The sequence below is a fragment of the Bemisia tabaci genome, chromosome 7 (assembly GCF_918797505.1).
Source record: "Bemisia tabaci chromosome 7, PGI_BMITA_v3".
NCBI lineage: Eukaryota > Metazoa > Arthropoda > Insecta > Hemiptera > Aleyrodidae > Bemisia > Bemisia tabaci.
In genome coordinates this window covers 29,155,379-29,174,369 of record NC_092799.1, presented here as the reverse complement: position 1 = coordinate 29,174,369, position 18,991 = coordinate 29,155,379, and the positions used below count along the sequence as shown (strand labels likewise).

The following is an 18,991-nucleotide window of genomic DNA, read 5'->3' as shown; positions in this document are numbered from 1 at the left end:
AAGCCGATAATTCTCGATTACGAACCTCCGTGGTGATGGTGTTATGAAAGACACTGGTATCGTAGGTCCAATGATGGCATCTCGTTCTGGTCCCATTGACCGAGGTCCAACATGCAGCCCTCGTCGATGCGGTTGAGGGTGAGGTGAAATTACTGTGTCCCTCCGAGCAGAAATAGTGGAGCTTGGGCGATAGGAAGATTATGCTGAGCTGGTGCCAAGCGACGGGCAACTTGGAGAGGGATATCGCCAGGCAAATCCAGAACTGCCATTTGCCGAAATTCCCGGTCGCTTGGTTGACCAGATCCACCGGATCGTCCGGTGGTGGAGGTGCCTCCACCGGCGTGTTCGGGCTCGAGACTTGGGTTTCAGCTTCCGGGTTCGTCTTCTCGGCCACACCGTTGGATTTTTCAGTCGCTGAAACGAAAAATGAAAACGAAGACATGTTATTAAGAAAATAAACATGTCTCTAGGAATTGGCAACTGGGGATTGATTATTGAAATTGATAGACAAAGCGATTGACGAAGAAGACATAGATAGCATGGAGTGATCCTTGAGACGCATGCTTCTCATAGACTTAGGGGAAATGATACTGTCGGGTCCCTCGTGGGTTGCCGTTAGTTAGTCTATTACTCACCTCCCTTGTCCAATCTAACTACCCATTTTAACCAATAGGATAGCTTCATTTTTCCTCTGTCTCCTGTGTCTATTGCTTCGTCTATTCATTTCAATAACCAGCCCGCTGCGGGCTGCTAATTGACATTGATAGACAAAGTGATAGTCATAAAAACAGAGAGAAAGCGGGGCGATCCTATTGGCGGAGGCAGGTGGTTGCAATAGATAAAGGAGGTACGTAATAGACTTAAAGGAGGTAAGTAAATAGACAGCTAATGGCAACCGACAAAATATCCTACAGTTTGTCCTCCATTTTCCCCCTTAGTCTTTACTAACCACCCGTTTCAACCAATAGGATCGCTCCATACTTCCTACATCTTCCTTTTCTATCGTTTTGTCTGTATAAATTTCAATAATCAGACCGCAGAACAAAGAAGGAATTTAAGTATTCTAATTTACGCTTTCTCCTCGAAACACGTAAAAAACAATTTTTTCGGCGTAAATTACTGACAATATCTCCCAACCAAGGTATCAAATTTTTTATTCAGAATTGGCTACTAATAATTTGAATTTCCTGCTCACATAAAACAAGAGTCTCCTTGAATCAAATCACGCCACAACGGTTTTGAAAGGCTTCCTAATTGACTGTGTGCTTTTCCCACCCTGTGTTTAATTCCATCACTTCTGTCAGAAATAGAACGTGGCATGGCATTTCCATCTTTTTTTTCGACAGATCTAACGGCGCGATGATCATAAGGATTACATTTTGCAATAAGGAACCACTATTTCTGGCTCATTTTAAGAGTATGTAAAAGCAGCCCGAAACGGAAACGACAATCGAAAACACAGGAAAAAGCGGAAACAAGGCTAAAACACAAAATATAAAGGCAGGACGTTTCGGACGCGAAGGACGTTCTTTGCAGGACGGTGCATATCGCACCTTGTTTGTTGTTTATTCTGTTATCACTGCAGTCTCATTTACCAATTTCACAATGTAACGCCGTTTGCTGGTTTTTATTTTAATTTCTTTTTTATTTTTAATTCTTTTTGCAGTTGATAATGGTGCCGTAAGGTACCGAAACGACCTGCCTTTAAATTTTGTGTTTTAGCCTTGTTTCCGCTTTTTCCTGTGTTTTCGATTGATTTCCCTACGCAGATACGTGCTTTTATGGAAGAGCCAGAGATAGTGGCTCCTAACGCCTTGATGCAACTATTCGTACTCTATGGATGTCCGTGTTGCCTATATAGAATATGAAGGCGTTATGGGTATCTTTCCCGAGCGGCAACGAACGTGCGTTTACCCATGCATCTTAAAAATTCTTACGCTTCATCCGTCAGAAGTGACAATCAATACCGCGAGAGCAAGAGCAAGGAAACGATTAAGCGCGGTAAATCCCGCATTCCCGCGTGACATAAGTTATACGATAATGGTGGTGAGGCTGAGGAGTCTGGAGAGGTCGGTGGAGAAGTTGTGAATTGTTTTTTTCAGCGGAACTGGCAATCACGACTCAACTGATGAGAGGAGACGGCGTGTCGCCGCAGCCGCCACCGCACACTGGATCGAGTCTTTGGAAGAAGTTGGACATAAAATTTTTGGCAAAAATTGTAAATTTTAATGTTCATTTCGTCACACTTTCAACTGGACAGCGTTAAACAGAAAGGAACCAAGCCACATCAGCTATTGCCAAATTTAATTGGCTAATTTAATTTTTTACATAAAAACAGTTGTGCGGATTTTCGTGCAAATTTCAGTGAATCCTCTCCGTAGCACGAAGCAAATTCCTTAAAATTTTCAAAGGGATGCGCACAAACGTTTTCTAGTAAAAAATTAAAGTGCCCAGTTAAAATTGGCAATAGCTGATGTGGCTTGGTTCCTTTCTGTTAAACGCGGTCAAATTCCAAGGGGTGCTTTTCATAGAAAATTTTACGAGAGAAACCGCTTTTGAATAATCAACACTTTGTATTAACGGAATCATGAGCTTTTAAAGTTTCCACATTTTGTCCAACTTCTCGAATTGACTCGTTCCACTGTACGCCGCCGCACCACCTCCATGCACAATGCACAGCCTCGCAATCAAAACATAAAACTGCTCCAATTGTTTAACAGTTCGGCGACTCATCACGTCTCTGCTTCCACATTCCGCTGATTGTGAGTACCTCCATAGAGAGAATATGAGTACTGGGTCCTATGCGAATCCGAAGGAACACAAAAATGACGGAGCCTTTGGGTGGGAAGGGTTTTTACCAACATTTGCTGCGCTTGTTAGGTTAACGCCGATATTTGTAATTTGCGTAAATTCTTCGGATGATACGAGTAAATCATCTGCAATTTTTTACCCTCTGAGCCCTGTCAGAAAGGTTCCCTGGGGGCCCATGAGATTTCAGTAGGTGCCAATGGGAATTCCACTGGAACCTGTTCTGCCGTGCAAAGGGAGAACGCCTCATGAACATTCGAAAGTTGTCAAATTTCCCCGGGTAAAATATGTGTTTTGTAGAAAAGTTATGTATATATTTCCTTGAAATTTTTAGATACTTTAGAATAAATTGTGGTGAAAATTGTCTGAAAATTTTGAAGAAGATGACTCTCAATTTTCCTGGTAAATTCTATTCATATTGAAGGCAATATGGCAACGTCTAAAGGCTCATACGGTTTTCATCCTTAGCATGGCAGTATTGGAGCCCATAGGATGGGCAAGCACACCTGTGGGTCCCTATGGGGTGAATGAAGAGACCATTAGTAACTAATGGGGAAGTCAGAGTTACATATATCTGAGAGAACCCTCGCGGTTCCCAGAGGAACCTTGCTTCTTGATAGTCTATCTTCATGGATAGACCCATAAATTGTGTTTGCGCATTCATTAGTACAAATAGTTATAGTAGTGCTATGAACTAAATAATCGAATAAATAAGAGAACAAACCTGTCATTTTTGATGAAGGAGCCACAAGTGTTTGAACAGTCTTCTTTTGATGTGATGACGGCCTTTAGTGCAAAAACTTGCACTTGGTTTTAAAATTGCGCTTCACAATTCATTTGACTAAAATTTAACGCACTAGTGGAAAACGTGTATTACTTTCGTAGTTTTTGCAGAGGACGCAAAGGCTTTAAGATCGAAAAGCGCTTTATTAAACTTAGCCGGATCACGGAATGAGTTCACTCGCAGATTCTACTTCATTGATACACACTGCTAAAAAAACAATTTAATTCACGGATTTACGTTAGGAAAATTTTTAAAATCACGCACTTTGCACTACTTCACATATTTTTGAAAACCATATATCTCAATCACGCCGTTTCAAACTTTCCTGCCCCTTTTTCACTTTTTGAGAGGAACAATATAATTTTTCTTGCTTGCATTTTCCCAGAATATTTTTCAAATAGAGAAGAAAAATCATAGAAAAATTCAGAAGGTTACTTCATTTAGTGTCCCAATTAAAAAATAAAATATGAATGAAAGTATGCAACGTCTCAAACCGATATACGCGACCCTGTAGTTTTTCCATTGATATTTTCATCACAAAAATTATCATTATGCTGGCCTAAAAAAATCTAGCCACCACTTTTGGTGAGAAACGCACCCCATTGTTGATTCTGATCTTTCTTTAATTTTAGGAAAATCCTCTCCACTCCAATTTTATTTCCGTTTTGAGCAGCTAAATTAAAACGAGGCAAGTTAAAACTAGGTGGAAGGATACCTAGTCGGGATTTTTCATCTGAAACTACTTTTGAGAAATATTAAAATATCTCGTGAAGTCTCCAACAAGAAAATGGGTGTAGCTCCAGATAATGAGGGCAGGAGGGGCTAAAACCGAGTGGCATGTAATGTTCCAAAGTAAGAAATAAAATGTTTACTTTTTGAGGGAGACTAAGGTTTTTTCGGCAATATTTCATCGAAAATTTAATGAAAACTGGAGGAAGATTCTAATCAACGTCGCGGAACCAAATAGACGGGACGAGTTATGGACGAGCGGGGCACAAACCCCTTCTTAAGTAGCACTCATTTTTTTTTAGAGGGAAGGAAGTTATTGTGGTAAGAGTTAGAGGTAAAAGTGGAGTAAGGGTTTCTTTAAAGTGAACGTCCGCTTCCTGATATCTTACGAAGGAGAGGTCCAAGAAACTGAATAAGTATGTCCTATGTTACTCGAATCCCTATTGTCACGGTGAACTGTTGTTACACTGTTGAGGTCTCGTCAATGTGTCTCCTACCAATCAGAGCAAGTTACGCGCGTGCCCAGTCAAAAGGTGGCATGAAATTGGGTCCTGCGCGGAAATGACCATGCTCCGCGACCGCGATCATCGGAAAAATCCACTGCAAGCTGACGTCCCACTTTTTCCAGAAAGTTTCCTTTCTACCGGGAATTTGAATAATTGGGCGCGATTCAAAATATTTTGAATCCTTATTTCGTTTGCGCACGCACTGTGCAGGGCCCCAATGAGCGCGGCGGTCTTCAAGACTCGGAACAAAGGATTTGTTTGGTTATTTTTCGACCAATTCGAAGCTTGGAGACTAGCGTGACTTGCGCCGAAGAATGACTGCAATTAGGATGGGACCGTATTGGCATTAAAATAATTTTGTTTACGCAATATTTGGGACGTTTAACTATCCCGACGGCGCACGGCGCCTTCTCGCTCATTGTTCGGAGCATAAAAGAAATGGAAATTTGGCCAGTCGCGCCGCAAAAATTAGCCGTTTAGGGTGGAATGTTGACAAATATTGCGTGCATGAACGTTAGAAACAACTGGTTCCGTATTGTGCTTTGCTAAGGAAAAACGCAGCATGAGCATCCAGACATTGCCAAAACTCCTTTAGTAAAACACGAATTTCCTGGTGAGCTTATGAATATTTTTCTACCGATTTTTCCGATAATTTTAAAGTCGCAATTTCTGCCGTAGCTCTACAAAATATCGAGGAAAAATATGAATATTTTCTCACAAAAAATATACATTTTATGGAGGGAAATTTGGCAGCCTTCGAATGTTCATACGGTGTTTTTCCTTAGCACGGCAGTATTCACCGGGATAGGTCCGAGTGCAGAATGCTAAAAGCGTAAAGTTTAATGTCAAGGGCGGTCGCTATCGTTCATTTCCGGTAATCTTCCCTTTCAATTTATCCTACTTTTATGTAATTGACGGGAAACATGATTCCCTGCCTACTGCCAATAATTCGATGAATCATAATTCTAAGCGCTCATGGAAAACGCTCTTTTAGTATGAATTTCTGCTCGCAATGAGGCTTGTTTTTAGTGAGAAAAAAAATCAAAATACTGTATGTCCTCAGAAGAGGCGTTTGTCTCTTTTCCCCTCGCTATCATATTATAAGGGTTGCAATTGGCGATTTTGGTTTGATAATTATTTCTGTACTCCTTCTTACTCAGGTAAACATTTGCTTACTGTTCTATATTCACAAATAACGCATTACGTATGTTTTGACTCCTGATTTAACAGATTTACTATCGTATTTCAGTTTTTCCATAGACGAATCGTTTTTGTTCCAAATTCCGTGCTATTTATTTGGATCGTTCTTGGAAAATTTCACGCTTAAATGTTGAAATTAGTTTCCCCAAAAGAAAAAACCAAGAAAAGTCCACACAAAAGACGACTCAGTAAAATAGCTCAAAGGGAACTCTACATGCTCAGATACGTAATTTTTTTGCAATTTCCGGGATCGGCAACGTTGTAATACATTTAAACAATGCATTTAAAAAAAATGAAAATCGAAAGTGTTACAATTGAAACCAGCAACGGTTTACTTTATCGGCACAATAAGACACGATGTAATGGAGATGTAGCATGCGTGAGGAATTAGCGACTTGACCGTTGAGACTTATGTGAAAGTTCGCGAGAAACACGATGGTGCCACTGGTTTTCACTGAAATCAAATCCCAAGCTCAAAAATAGGTCTCAAGTTGAGGCCAAAATGGAGGGGATATCCCACGCTATCCTGAGAGTCCACCTCTACATCAAGACAAACTCTCCATGCAAAGTTAGGGAGCAAATACATCGACAGGGCTGCCACTTTATCTGGGGACTCTAAAACTGAAAACACGGCAACCCTGCTAATGTATTAGCTCTCTATCTTTGCATGGAGAGTTTGTCTTGATGTAGAGGTGGACTCTCAGGATAGCGTGGGATATCCCCTCCATTTTGGCCTCAACTTCAGAGCTTTTTTTGAGCTTGGGAGTTAATTTCGGAGAGAACCGGTGGCACCATCGTGTTTCTCGCGAACTTTTACGTAAGAACCAATTGTCAATCGTAAATCTCACACACTGAGAAAAAACTATGGTTAATAAACCTATTAGAGGTAAATATGGAACACCTATAATTGTCGTAAATAAACTAATGATTCTCGGTCTGTGAACCATACTAAGGTCTCTGTACCTAATTAAGGTACCCCGTACCATAACTAAGGTATATGTGCTATTATTATATGTAGAGGTACTACTATTAGTGGTGTTCCATATTTACCTCTAATAGGTTTATAAGCCATAGTTTTTTCTCAGTGCACATGCAACTTCTCCATTAAATGGATGGATTAATAAATTAATGTAAAATCAAAGTTTCACTTAGTTTCAAGCGACGGATACGAAACAAGTTTCATTATAACGCCTTGATACAACTATTCGAGCTCCATGGATGTCCGCGTTGCATACGCACGGAAAAGAAGGCGTGTTGACTATTTAGGCACTTAAATTCGCCTCTTCAACCGTGGACCGCAGTTCTCACTATCAGTGAAGCGAGTCAATGAGAGGAGTTATAAAAAATTTGGAAACATTGAAAGCTCATATCGATGCTAATACGGAAAGTAGAGGTTTTAGACGTGGTTTTATTGATTGTCTCCTAAACTTCCCATCAAGAAGCATCCTACTTAATTTATTGTAAGGTAACAAACGTCAAAATTTGCAGTTGTAGTCGGAAATTGCATGCCCAACCTCTCTGAAAAACTCGTTTCATTTCCCGATGGACTTCACTGCAAGGATCTGAAATGGCGCAGCGCTTTCAAACCTTCATTTCTACTTCGAATACATCCCTCAGACATGAATAGTTGCCTCACAAATCATGCTCAGCACATTGCGATATCAAAACTGAAGCACAAAAGATACTCGCATATCCTACGCCTGTATGCAACTGTTCGCGCAAAGGAGATACCTGTTTGTATAAACAAAGGGTTGAAAACGCTCTGCCATTTTGGATCTTTGCAGTAAAGACCACCGTTGGCGACGCGGGAGAGGTGAAGTGGTGAGAGCTTCGGAAGTCAAAACGCCTTCTCTTCCGTGCGTATGCAATACGGACATCCATGAAGCTCAAATAGTTGTATCAAAGCGTTATAGCTTAGACGGCTACGTATTAGAGAATATTGGCGCAAAAAAACTATAATTTAAGGAATATGTATGAAATGGTGATTGAAAAAATTACGTCGGTATGCGGGATCTAATCAGCATTGCAAAGGTTGTATGTACATGGCCATTCAAATTCAAAAGAACTTCTTCATTGAAGAGTTTCCTCAAAAGGGATGGCGTCATTTAAAATTACCCTTTGTTTTAAAACCAACATCTACCTATTTTTGGGAACACACCTTCATATTTCGACACCCCATGCTACTTTGCGGAATTAGAGGCCAAAATGCGCCCGTCCTTACAATTGAGGAGTTCTTTGGAACAAAGGGCGTATAATGCTGCTAAGATTGTGCGACTCTGTAAACAATTTTTAGCAAACCAGGCTACGCATACATGCTAATATTTTCACAGGAAAATTAATCAAAATTGGAGGAAGGCTTTCAAACTGTTCAATTGACTAACTAACCGATGCACCAAGTTGCACAATCTTAGCATCACTGCAAGTCTTATGTGCTCTTGTTTCAAAACATTTTTCAATTTCTAAACCATTTCGCTCAAAAGAGGTTCGTCTTCAAACCACCCTTTTACGAGCGGACTCTTTCATTTCAAACAGTTGAATTACCTACGTAAATATGAAATGTATGTATATCCTGCCCCACAAATAAAACAAAAAAATCAAAAGATTAGAAAAATCAAAAAATAAAATAAAAAATAAAAAATAAAAAATATAAAACAACATCCTAGGCAAAGAAACTCTTTTTGAGCACTTGAAACCACAACACAACACTGTTGGGTTGAAAAACCCCAGGTTCTAACCTTAATTTCGCAGTAGAGGCGCGTGAAGAAAACCACGTTGTGAGCGCGAGGAACGGGACTGCCGGGCGACGAGACCGCGATTTAGAAGGTGCGAGGTGATGCCGACGCGATGCGATCGGCGAGGTGATAACGACTGTCGCGGATGATCGGAGTTCGGAGGATGGAAACAGAAATAACTCGATGTGACCGGTTGATAAGAATGACGAGCCACAGCCATAGTCATCGCGCCTCGTGGACATCGTCACGTGGTAGACATCCTGGACCTTCGCGGGGTCGACGGAGGAAGTGGGGGGCTGGGGGGCTGGGGGGCACCGTGCCGTGCGCCCACAATTGGGTTCAAATCCGGAGGTAAATATTTTGAACACATCTCATCGACGGCTTTCAATAGTGTGACGGATGCCTTTGAGACTCAAGTAATTGTTTTCGCCTGAAAATGAGTGGTGAGCGACCCACATTGGAGTATGACAGAGAAAAAAAAGGAGGTGTTTGCCAGCAGGCCGATCATTGAAACTGACAGACAAAGCTATAGACATAGACGACAAAAGGGATTTGGAGGGATCGTATTGGTGGAAGCGCGTGGTGGCAATGGACATAGGAGGTAGGTAATGGACTAACTAACGGTAACCCACCAAAGACCCGACAGTTAGTCCATAATTTTTTTCCTTAGTCTGTAAGAACCAACCATGTCAACCGATAGGATCGCTCTATACTTGCTATGTCTTCTTTGTCTATCGCTTTGTCTATCAGTTTCAATAATCGGCCCGCAGTGCTCCCATTCCATGTCATCAAAAGTTCCGGGATTCGGAACTTTTCTGTTCCGATCCTCCCACTCCATGATCGTCAAAAGTTCCGGAATTATTTTTAGATTTTTTTCAAAATTTCCGAGAAAGTTCCGGAAAATGCAAAAGATCCGAAACATTTCGGGGATTTGAAGAGTTTCGGGAAAAATTCAGGAAAATCTCAAAAGTTCCGAAATTCGGTACCAAATTCGAAATTCGTTCCGGGAAATGGGAGCACTGATGTTTGAATTCCGGACATCTTGGATTTTTTTGATGACGTAAGTCGGTACGGACGGTTTTTATCATCAATTTTCTTGAAAATGGCGTAGTTTATGGAAAAAAAATCATCTTTTATAACGTGTTTGAAATTATATCATGAGTTGATTTAACAAAAAAATTGGGCGTTATGGTCCGCTATTCATGCTTCGAATTCATGATTTTGCTGAAATATCGACATCATGTTGCACTGACCTGCGTCACGGGGTGAACAATCCTCAAGAAGCAAGCCCTTCCTTTTTTGCTCTATGGGAGTGTGAACCTTTGGAGGAATCGGACATGGAATTTTCCGACGAACACCGGAAATTTGCATGGCCGACTCGGAGTGTATAAGCAACCGTGGCCGTGGTTTTGGAGTGACAGACTGAGAGTAAATAATTCGAAAAGACAGTTTTTTTTTAAAATTTCTTTAATATTTTCAATTCCTTCAAACTTAAATATGGTGGACTGGTTTTTGAAAAATAGACAATAATATCACCTACACAAAGTTGAGTATGCAACCCTCATGACAGCCATACTAAACCGTCTATGGTAACATTTCAAAATCTAAAATTACTTGCGAACGGTTGCAATTGAACTCACGACGCGACGGTCGGTGTCAGATCTTTGTCTCTTCAACTCGAGAGACTTATCGTAGAACGCCCATCATCATTTTCATAGTTATTTCATAAGTGTCAATAAGAATCCTCACATATGGACAGTGCATCCCACATCGAGAGTAGAGTACTTTCATAGTAGTCCAGGCAATATAGGATTTTTGAGGGAAAGTTTAGTCGAACTAGCAATTATGGGCTAACTTTATGATTTTTGGGTCGTAGAATCCGAATTTCAACTTGCCTGACAGATCCGACCCCTCCCCCGGCCGCCATTTTGAAAAAACGCCTAAAATTTACGGTTTTTCCCCATTTTTCGCTCATAACTTTTTTTCTGTTCAAAATATCGGAAATCTCGTCACTTCTGTGGAAAGACGATTAAATTTGCAAGAGATTGGTGTATACATATGTACACTTAACGTGAAAATAGTGAGAATGGGAGCGCGGCGAAGGCAGCGGGAGATATCGATTTTGCGCCATTAGATACGAGGGTCATCCAAAAAGTAAGGTTCCCTACCTTGTATCTTCCGAGCGAAAAGAGATAAATCAAATCGGTAAAAAAGCACATATTAGGCATGCTCTAAGCTTTAAAACAAGCTCAAGTTTTTGAAAATCGGTCAAAGAATCTGCGAGTAAACTTAATTTTACTGAGACAACCTCCTGTCGCCGCGTGCCCACCTCCGGGGTCAGGATGCACGGAGAATCGATTATTGAAGACTCGGGTTATCGCCTCTATACATCACATCAACAAAGAATTATAAAGTTTTCATTGAGTAGGCCTTATCTTACTTTTTGACGTAGTCCCCACATCTTTTTTGACATTTCTGGTATTATTACAGCAGCTTCTTGATGCCTTCCGCGTAGAAGCTTTCGCCTTGACTCCAAAACCAGTCATTGACAGCGATCTGCACTTCCAGATCAGTTGCTTTGCGTAGGGAAATTTTCCCCCAATCCTTCAAACTCTCTTACTTTAGCTTCATGTGACTTTCAATCGTTCCCGAGCGGAAAAACTTCCACGATGGAAGCGATTTTCAACCGATTCAAACTGGCACTGGCGCTGTCAATGACTGGTTTCAGAGTCAGGGCGAAAGCTTCTATACGCGGAGGGCATCAAGAAGCTGCTGTAATGATACCAGAAATGTCAAAAAAGATGTGGAGACTACGTCAAAAAGTAAGGTAAGGCCTACTCAATAAAAACTTTAAAATTCCTTGTTGATGTGATGTATAGAGGCGATAACCCGAGTCTTCAATAATCGACTCTCCGCGCATCCTGACCCGGAGGTGGGCACGCGGCGACAGGAGGTTGTCTCTGTAAAATTAAGTTTACTCGCGAATCCTTTGACCGATTTTCAAAAACTTGAGCTTGTTTTAAAGCTTAGAGTATGCCTGATATGTGCTCTTTTACCGATTTGATTTATCTTGTTTTGCTCGGAAGATACAAGGTGGGGAACCTTACTTTTTGGATGGGTACTTAACACCCTTTATCCCTGCGACCCTTTACGTGTAAGTCATAGTATACTAGCGGTTATTTCAATGTATTATTTTATTAATCCCATTACATGAATGACTGGTTACGGATGTAGACAAAATCAAAAATATTTTCAAAATGTGGACATGTTTGATAAGTAAGTGAGTTAGTCCAATCGTGGGCGTTTGACAGTTCGGTGAAACGAAGTTCCAACTTTTGGTGGCGGACAGGTGGATGGGCCTGGTTCTCCTCCATAGACATCACGGCCGGCGTTGATCTCCGACTCTAACACAGTATCCAGAATATGAAGCTAGAAGTCAGACAAAAAAAAAGAAAAGAAAAGAGGAAAAAAAGGAACCTAAATTGATGGAAGATTAAAATTTTTGCATCACTTATCCCAAATAGAAAAAGCGTTCTGGTTTACTGTATCTAGCAGTCTGGTGTTCATATATGGTGTGTATTTCTGATAATCCTAACCGAAATTTTTGGTAATGATTATCAGGAATAGTTACATGTCACTAACGAACACCTGATTGTTTAATAAAGCTTGTCATGGTATTTTTTCTATGCTAGAAGTTTTTGATAACAAGCGAGCAGTGTGAAAGAAATAACAAACCTTTAGGTTCATTGTTTATTTCTGAAGGTCTTGAACTTCAGTCATGACAGCTTCAAAATCTTCCTCTGTACTTGGCTCGTCGAAAAAGTCATAAGCTTTAATATCATCCTCGTCCTCAGAGTCCGCTAAAGCAATTTCAGGCATGTTTTCGCATGTATCACTGCAGTTGATGCACAATGCTGAGCATTTAAGCCCACATTTCCTGCAACCGCACGCACCTCGACAACTCGTTTTGCACTTGCAGGATTATCAGAAATACACACCATTTATGAACACCAGACTGCTTGATGCAGTAAACCAGAATGCTTTTTTCTATTTGGGATTAGTGATGCGAAAATTTTAATCTTCCTTCAATTTAGGTTCCTTTTTCCCCCTTTTCTTTTCTTTTCTTTTCTTTTCTTTTCTTTTCTTTTCTTTTCATTCCTTTTCTTTCCTTTTCTTTTCTTTTTTTTTGTCTGACTTCTAGCTTCATATTCTGGATACTGTTATAGTGTCGGAGATCAACGCCAGCCCTGATGTCTATTGAGGAGAACCAGGCCCATCCACCTGTCCGTCACCAAAAATTAAAACTTCGTTGCGCCGAGCTGCCAAACGCCCACGATTGGACTAACTCACCTACTTATCAAAGATGTCCACATTTTGAAAATATGTTTTATTTTGTCTGAATCCTTAACCAGTCATTTATGTAATGGGATTAATAAAATAATACATTGAAATAACCGCTTGTTTAATATGACTCCACGTAAAACGTTACAGGGATGCAGGGTGTTAAGTATCTAATGGCGCAAAATCGATATCTCCCGCTGCCTTCGTCGCGCTCCCATATTCTCACTATTTTCACGTTAAGTGTACATATGTATACACCAATCTCTTGCAAATTTAATCGTCTTTCCACAGAAGTGACGAGATTTCCGATATTTTGAACAGAAAAGAAGTTATGAGCGAAAAATGGGGAAAAACCGTAAATTTTAGGCGTTTTTTCAAAATGGCGGCCGGGGGAGGGGTCGGATCTGTCAGGCAAGTTGAAATTCGGATTCTACGACCTAAAAAACATAAAGTTAGCCCATAATTGCTAGTTCGACTAAACTTTCCCTCAAAACCCCTATATTGATCTCTATTGCCTGGACTATAGGGAGAGTTTGGACTTTGGGCCCCATTGAGGGCTTCGGCTCAAAAATGGCGACGCTTCGTTTTGGTTTATGAGGATAGGAGGGGGGTCATTGCCAACTTTTGACGGTTATTACCAACCGCACTTGCTGGCAACCTTACTTTGTCTAAAATGATTTTCCTCGAAAGTAACGCACTTTTAGCGGTAACACTATTTAAATACATTGTAATAATGCATTTGAGCAAAGTTTTCGTTACGATTCGCGAATGAAACTATATTTTGCGTTTAAATTTACTTATATTGTCCTAAATGTTTGGGCCCTAGAAGGCTCCTTTAGCCTAAGGTGGCTCAGCCAATTAGAGGTTGTGATCGCAGCGACCATACTCTCCTTATAAAGGTACTCTAATTGGACTGCATTTTGCAATTTGGAGCCATAAATTCTGGCTCATCTGAGAAAAAACTTTTGTGCATAGGGAAACCAATGGCACATACGTTGTTATTTAGACCGGGCCGAAATTTATAGTTCCTAATTGCAAAATGTAGTCCAATTGAGAGAGGACCGGGTAAAATTCCCATAAGTAAAAAGGAGGCTTCAGAGTTACCAGGATCCAAGTTTCACTTGAAGCAAAACAAATTGACGGAGATTAACAAAAAAAAAGGTGTAAAAGACGAAAAGAGAATGAGAACTTCCGATTCTTATTACCTTCCAGAAGCGACTCATTTAGCGAGAAACATGAGCGCATCCTTCCCGACAGCACGATTTACCGATGAGTCGTGAGTATTCAAATGCTTACCTCCTCTTAATTTCAGGTTTTCAGTCATTTTGCTCTGAGCTGTATGATTTATTATTTCTATTGATTAATCGGTTTTAGAGAGATTAATGGGCATCAGACAGACCGGAAGGTGGATTACTCGGATGAAAATCCTCTGCTGCCTTGCTGAGGAAGAACGCCGTATGAGCCCTCAGACGTTGCCGGATTTCCTTGGAAAAATCACTAATTTTCAGGAAAATTCTTGAATATTTTTCTTCCAATTTATCAGATAATTTGGTTTGTGAGTTGATCTAGAGTGTCTGAAAATTTCTAGGAAAAATATTCACAACTTTCCTCAAAATTAAACATTCTACCGGAAGAAATTTGGCAACTCTCGAATGTTCTTATGGTGTTCTTCCTTAGCACGGCAGAATGGCCAAGTACATAGAACTTGTGTGTCATTCAGCCGAAGATAAGACGGTCAGTTGGTTCAACGATAAAAGGCTCTGCTTATCCTTGTTTCTTCCAGGTCCCTCAATTGAAATAGTGAGAATGAAGACACACCAACATGGTTTTTTTTCGATTTTCACCTTTTTACGGTTTAGTAACACTAACGAATAGACGCATCCGCATGCAGTAGTGGGGCCGATAAGCGTAACAATCGTGCACTTCTGGAAGAAAGCATGAAACTTTCAGGGATTCATCTCTACCCTATAGACATTCGATTTAGACATAGACCCCAAAAATCTGAGCCCCCTGGGGGGGCAGGGGGGCCCCCAAATTTTGAATTTTGAATAACTACGGAACAGCTAATGTTAGCGTAATTTTTTTACAACAGAACGATGGGAAATTTTATTAGGAACAAAACTGGTTCTTATGAATTTTTCCGTGGGATCGATATTTTAGGCGTGAAAACGGGAAAAACCATCGGGGGACGGGGAGCCGGCCGTTCTGAGGCAGATCCGCGCGCTGCGCTGCCTGCCCGGGACGCGCGCGGCGGCGCGGTACGGTGTTACCGACGAAACAACCGCTTGTCTTTGTTTAATTTCAACGATGCGTAGTTTTAAAAATATTATGAATATATCCTACTACCTATGAAGCCTTAAAAAAGGCTTAACTTTTGCAGGTAATATATGTACATATTTATACAAGCGAGCGGACGGCAACGGAAGGAGAAGGGGTTAGGTGCTGGAGTTATGGATTGTTTTGTTGTATGGATTTGTCAAGTTCAAGTATTAAAGCATCCAAGATAACTGTATCAGTCATGAGTTGAACGGAATAAAATCCGACGTATAGTCGTCTCGGGAAGGGGGGGGGGGGGGCTAAAAGTCACTCATCTTATTTGTATACCACGATGACCTGAAAAATGATTTTAAAGTGTTTGTACCAGGATGGTATCTAAATATGCTTACCAATCCTAAAGTTCCCGGGAGACGGCTTCTAGCCAGACTTTCAAGACAGGGAACCTAATTTTGTAAAAAAATGAGGTAAAAAACAAGCATGCTTATTCTCTTCTCTTGAAGGAACATTTTGGTACATCATTGCTACGTATAGGCATTTTTTTAAGAGGACCAAAACCACATTCAAAACTTGCTCCAAGAAACGCCAAAAGAATCTTGAGAAAGCTTGATAGGGATAAAAGATCCCCCAAAAACCTTTGTTGGACTGCTTCTTGTATAAGTATAAGGAATATTATTGAGTAATAATTAGCCGCCAATATCCGCTAATCTGCAAAAACGGTCCGTTTGAGTGATATGAAGTCGCGCCTACTGGGAACATATCCTGCTCTCATGTCATCAATAAAATCTCGCATCACACGATTTCCCTCAATCTCGGTAATTTTGCAACTGATTACCGATTACTGATTTTGACTGATTTGTTGATATTTTGACAAGAAATTAACCCTCTGATAATCTCTGAAGCTAATTTGATCAGTGTTATACCGTGCGATAAAGTTTAAGGTGTGCGTTTTGTGCATTAAATATTTCGCAAGTCCCGATTCTTGAAAATTGTCTCCGACATACCTAGAACTCTTCTACGAGCTGTATACAAATAAAAAATTGGTACGAAATTTGCGGGTTAAAAAAGAAGAAATGCAATGAATTTCTTCCTGAGGTACTGGTCCTTCTCAGAGGTTCTTTAAAGGATCAGAACCTGCATATGATAAATAAATTTCCTCCTATATTAATATTTTTTTCAATACAAATGTCCAACTCCACTCCAAAATCCATAGAACAAAATGAAAGATAATATACATGGATTTTTTTTACTGCTCATTCCATTTTTTATGTCTTGTGGTTATTATATCAATAATAATCTTCAAGTGTGACTCGATAAAAAGAAGCGATTCAGATATCTTCTTTTTTATTATTCATTTGATATATCGTTCTATTTTGTGAAATATGCATATCACACCAAAAACACTTCCGTGTAAAAATGACCCGCCAAGCTAAAAATATAAATATTCGTCGCCTCAAAAGCAATGATATCAAATGAAGTAGACGCCAAGCAAATTTCCTGAATATAAATTGTAAGTCTCTCCTCCCTTCAACATTATTACCGGAAAAACGAAAATTATAGACAAAAAAAAATAATTTAAAAAAACCGATACAAATTTATCATTTTTTTGTACAATTGTACTACAAAAAAAGGTGATAAATTTGTATCCCTTTTTTAAATTATTTTTTTTTGTCTATAATTTTCGTTTTTCCGGTAATAATGTTGAAGGGAGCAGAAACTTACAATTTATATTCAGGAAATTTGCTTGGCGTCTACTTCATTTGATATCATTGCTTTTGAGGCGACGAATATTTATATTTTTAGCTTGGCGGGTCATTTTTACACGGAAGTGTTTTTGGTGTAATAACAATAACAAACAAAACCACGAATGGCCGCGCCGCCGTGCCGTAATGGCATGCGAACTCTAGCGTCAGAAATAACTTACGACCCGGGAACTTATGAAAGAAGCCGCTAAACTTTAATATATTCCGAATAAATTCCCAAATTGTTCTTCTTTTGACACTGAATGAGTTTATTCAAGTGTTTTCGTTTTGGTTTGATAAAAAAAAGCGCGCTAACAATGAGAATCGGCAGCTATAACCAGGCCTGGAGTTCTAGAAAAGGAAGGAAGTCCGGTAGCGTTTTATAATCTTTAAAACGTCATATCTCCGTTAATAATAAGTTTTGAAACATCAGACACCAAAAATTGTGACCTTTCAATCTTGAAGAATCATCATGCCAAATTTCAACATGATCCTTTGAGTAGTTTTTTTGCTACGGGGTGATAAAAGTTAAAAAGCAGCGAAAATCGGCAATTAACGAAGGAAGTCCGGTGGCGTTTTATAATCTTTAAAACGTCATATCTTCGTTAATAATAAGTTTTGAAACATCAGACACCAAAAGGTATGGCCTTTGAATCGTGAGAAATCATCATGCCAAATTTAAACATGATCCTTTGAGTAGTTTTTTTGCTACGGGGTGATAAAAGTTAAAAAGCAGCGAAAATCGGCAATTCCTAATATTTTCTGTAATGTATACCGTCGGCCGACGGTTATCGGACGTCGGCCGACGGTTATCGGATTATCGCCCCGCGTGTGTGTGGTTGCTGCAGAGCCGTTTGAAGGCGTTTTCCGGTCTTACTCTGGGAGGTTTTATTTGGTTGTTCTCCTTATATTTATATTTTTAGCTTGGCGGGGAGATCTACCGATCTCCGTGATTTGTTGAATATCTGAAAGAGTGGGAAGTTCATGAAAATTAATACGTCTGTTGACTGGCTGGAGTAAAAAAGAGGAGAAAAGAACACTGTCGGAATGTTCCGTATGTATCAGTACCTATGCAATTGCGAGAAACCAATTAACATGAACGAAAAACGATATTAGAGGAAAAGGAAGGAAAGCTGGGCACCTTAGTGGCAAGGGACTGTGAAGCCCCCCCCCCCCCCCCTTCTCACTCCTCAAGTAATGTCTTTGCGTCAAGTATTGCAGAATTCTTGCTTATGTAAGCAGCTCATGGTCCCATTCGCCGAAAGTAACATGAAAAATAAGCTAAAAATAAGTTATCAAGGATCCCATTTCCAGTAGTCATGAAAAATTGGGTCAAAATCTATCAAAATCTTTATCTACTTAAATCTTATTTCGCTCTAATATCTTAAAAAATGTAATCCTTTACAAAAATTACGTAAGGAAAGGGTAATTTACTCTGTACTGAGGTCGGAAAAGCTCTGTATTCATGGAAAACAAGACACGTGATGCGCGATGACCGACCCCTCCTATTGACTCGGCGCTCTCACATTGGAGTCTTTCGCCTTTTGCTTGCTTTTATTTATTACTAATATAAAGTAAGGCTTATATTACTACGGAAAAGTATTTAGGCAGTACGGTAAATTTATAATATTTTTAAAACTGCGCATCATTGAAATTAAACAAAGACAAGCGGTTGTTTCGTCGATAACACCGTACCGCGCCGCCGCGCGCGTCCCGGGCAGGCAGCGCAGCGCGCGGATCTGCCTCAGAACGGCCGGCTCCCCGTCCCCCGATGGTTTTTCCCGTTTTCACGCCTAAAATATCGATCCCACGGAAAAATTCATAAGAACCAGTTTTGTTCCTAATAAAATTTCCCATCGTTCTGTTGTAAAAAAA

At 40.1% G+C, this 18,991-nt stretch overlaps 1 protein-coding gene across 3 annotated transcripts in view; it reads right to left on the bottom strand.

Moving 5' to 3' along the window:
• LOC109042933 (organic cation transporter protein) overlaps nt 1-8,921 on the bottom strand; it is a 58,254-nt gene extending 49,333 nt beyond the window's left edge. For 2 of the 3 annotated variants that reach the window (XM_019059929.2, XM_019059937.2), the window contains exons 1-3: nt 8,763-8,921; nt 3,533-3,799; nt 26-414 (exon numbers count right to left, since the gene is read on the bottom strand). In XM_019059929.2, the coding sequence (XP_018915474.2) occupies nt 26-414; nt 3,533-3,539 (396 nt within the window). In that variant the 5' untranslated portion in view covers nt 3,540-3,799; nt 8,763-8,921. Of the gene's footprint in view, nt 1-25; nt 415-3,532; nt 3,820-8,762 lie in introns of those variants that run through there. The other variant, XM_072302947.1, reaches the window with a different exon arrangement.
• Nucleotides 8,922-18,991: the final 10,070 nt, after the last annotated feature.